A 972-nucleotide genomic window follows, 5' to 3' on the forward strand; every position below is an offset into this window, starting at 1 on the left:
TAACACATCATGCATAAAGTTTAACGCTTGTATCATTTATAATACAACGTGTTTACTTCTACAAAAGCATAAATACATTGAAAGTGTTTTTCTTTTTAATTTGACATCAGTCAGAGTCTTCAAGTATTCAAATATTCTTTAATATTCTTTCAGACAAAAAAAAAGGAAGATCGGGGCCAAGTAATTAACCAGTAATCCCAGGAGTACTGGAAAGAAGAGCGCCAATTTTCAACAAGTTTAAATCTCTGCATTTCACACAAATGGGAAGCCAAGTTAAAGAGGGTAAGGTCCACCTTCTTGAAGCACTAGAACCTCACCTGGGGAAAATCTGTAGCACTACAGTGCTTTTTATAACTAAAGTGAATGTACAGCTGAAGTATGTAGACACACCTTGCCAGCACAGATCAGACTATAGCTTCAAGCAGTTCAACAAAACGAGGGGCACACTTATTCTGAATTTGAATTCAGAATTCACATCTGAAATCAATGCAGAGAAATTCTGTGATGGAAGTGAAGAAAGAATGCTTCCTTAAATTGTATTTTCACCTTATTTTTTCATTCATATTTTACCTCATTTATCATCCTCCTCTTCTTGAGACCAAATTTTCTATACCACTTTTTAACATATACAATGTATGCAGCACATTTTTAGAGACAACAGTGTCCTTAATTACTTAAACCTTACAAAGCAGTCTACACTGCACATTAGGATCAGTATATCTACACTGTATACTAGGATGAGACATTTTCCTTACGACTTTTTAGTTTGCACAGAATCAAATCCAGTATTGTAACAAAACCCCCTACCATTTATAATTCCACTTTATACAGTTCCCTTCAAATAGCTAATACTACACCTCAGAAAAGGATTTACCTCATTATCTGTTCCCACATCCAGCATCACTGGTAGACACTCATGAGGTTTTACTCCTCCACATGCCGTATAAAGTGCCAGTTTACCAACAGGAATGC

General features: G+C 35.6%; 1 protein-coding gene across 1 annotated transcript in view; it reads right to left on the reverse strand.

The window, feature by feature from the left end:
* The window catches only part of ME1 (malic enzyme 1), a 145,518-nt gene that overhangs the window by 88,856 nt on the left and 55,690 nt on the right, over positions 1-972 (reverse strand). Inside the window, 1 exon segment of the mRNA XM_008640222.2 lies at positions 875-972. This exon segment is cut by the window's right edge and continues 10 nt beyond it. Within this exon segment, the coding sequence (XP_008638444.2) occupies positions 875-972 (98 nt within the window).

Source organism: Corvus brachyrhynchos, unplaced genomic scaffold (assembly GCF_000691975.1).
Source record: "Corvus brachyrhynchos isolate BGI_N302 unplaced genomic scaffold, ASM69197v1 scaffold87, whole genome shotgun sequence".
Lineage (NCBI taxonomy): Eukaryota > Metazoa > Chordata > Aves > Passeriformes > Corvidae > Corvus > Corvus brachyrhynchos.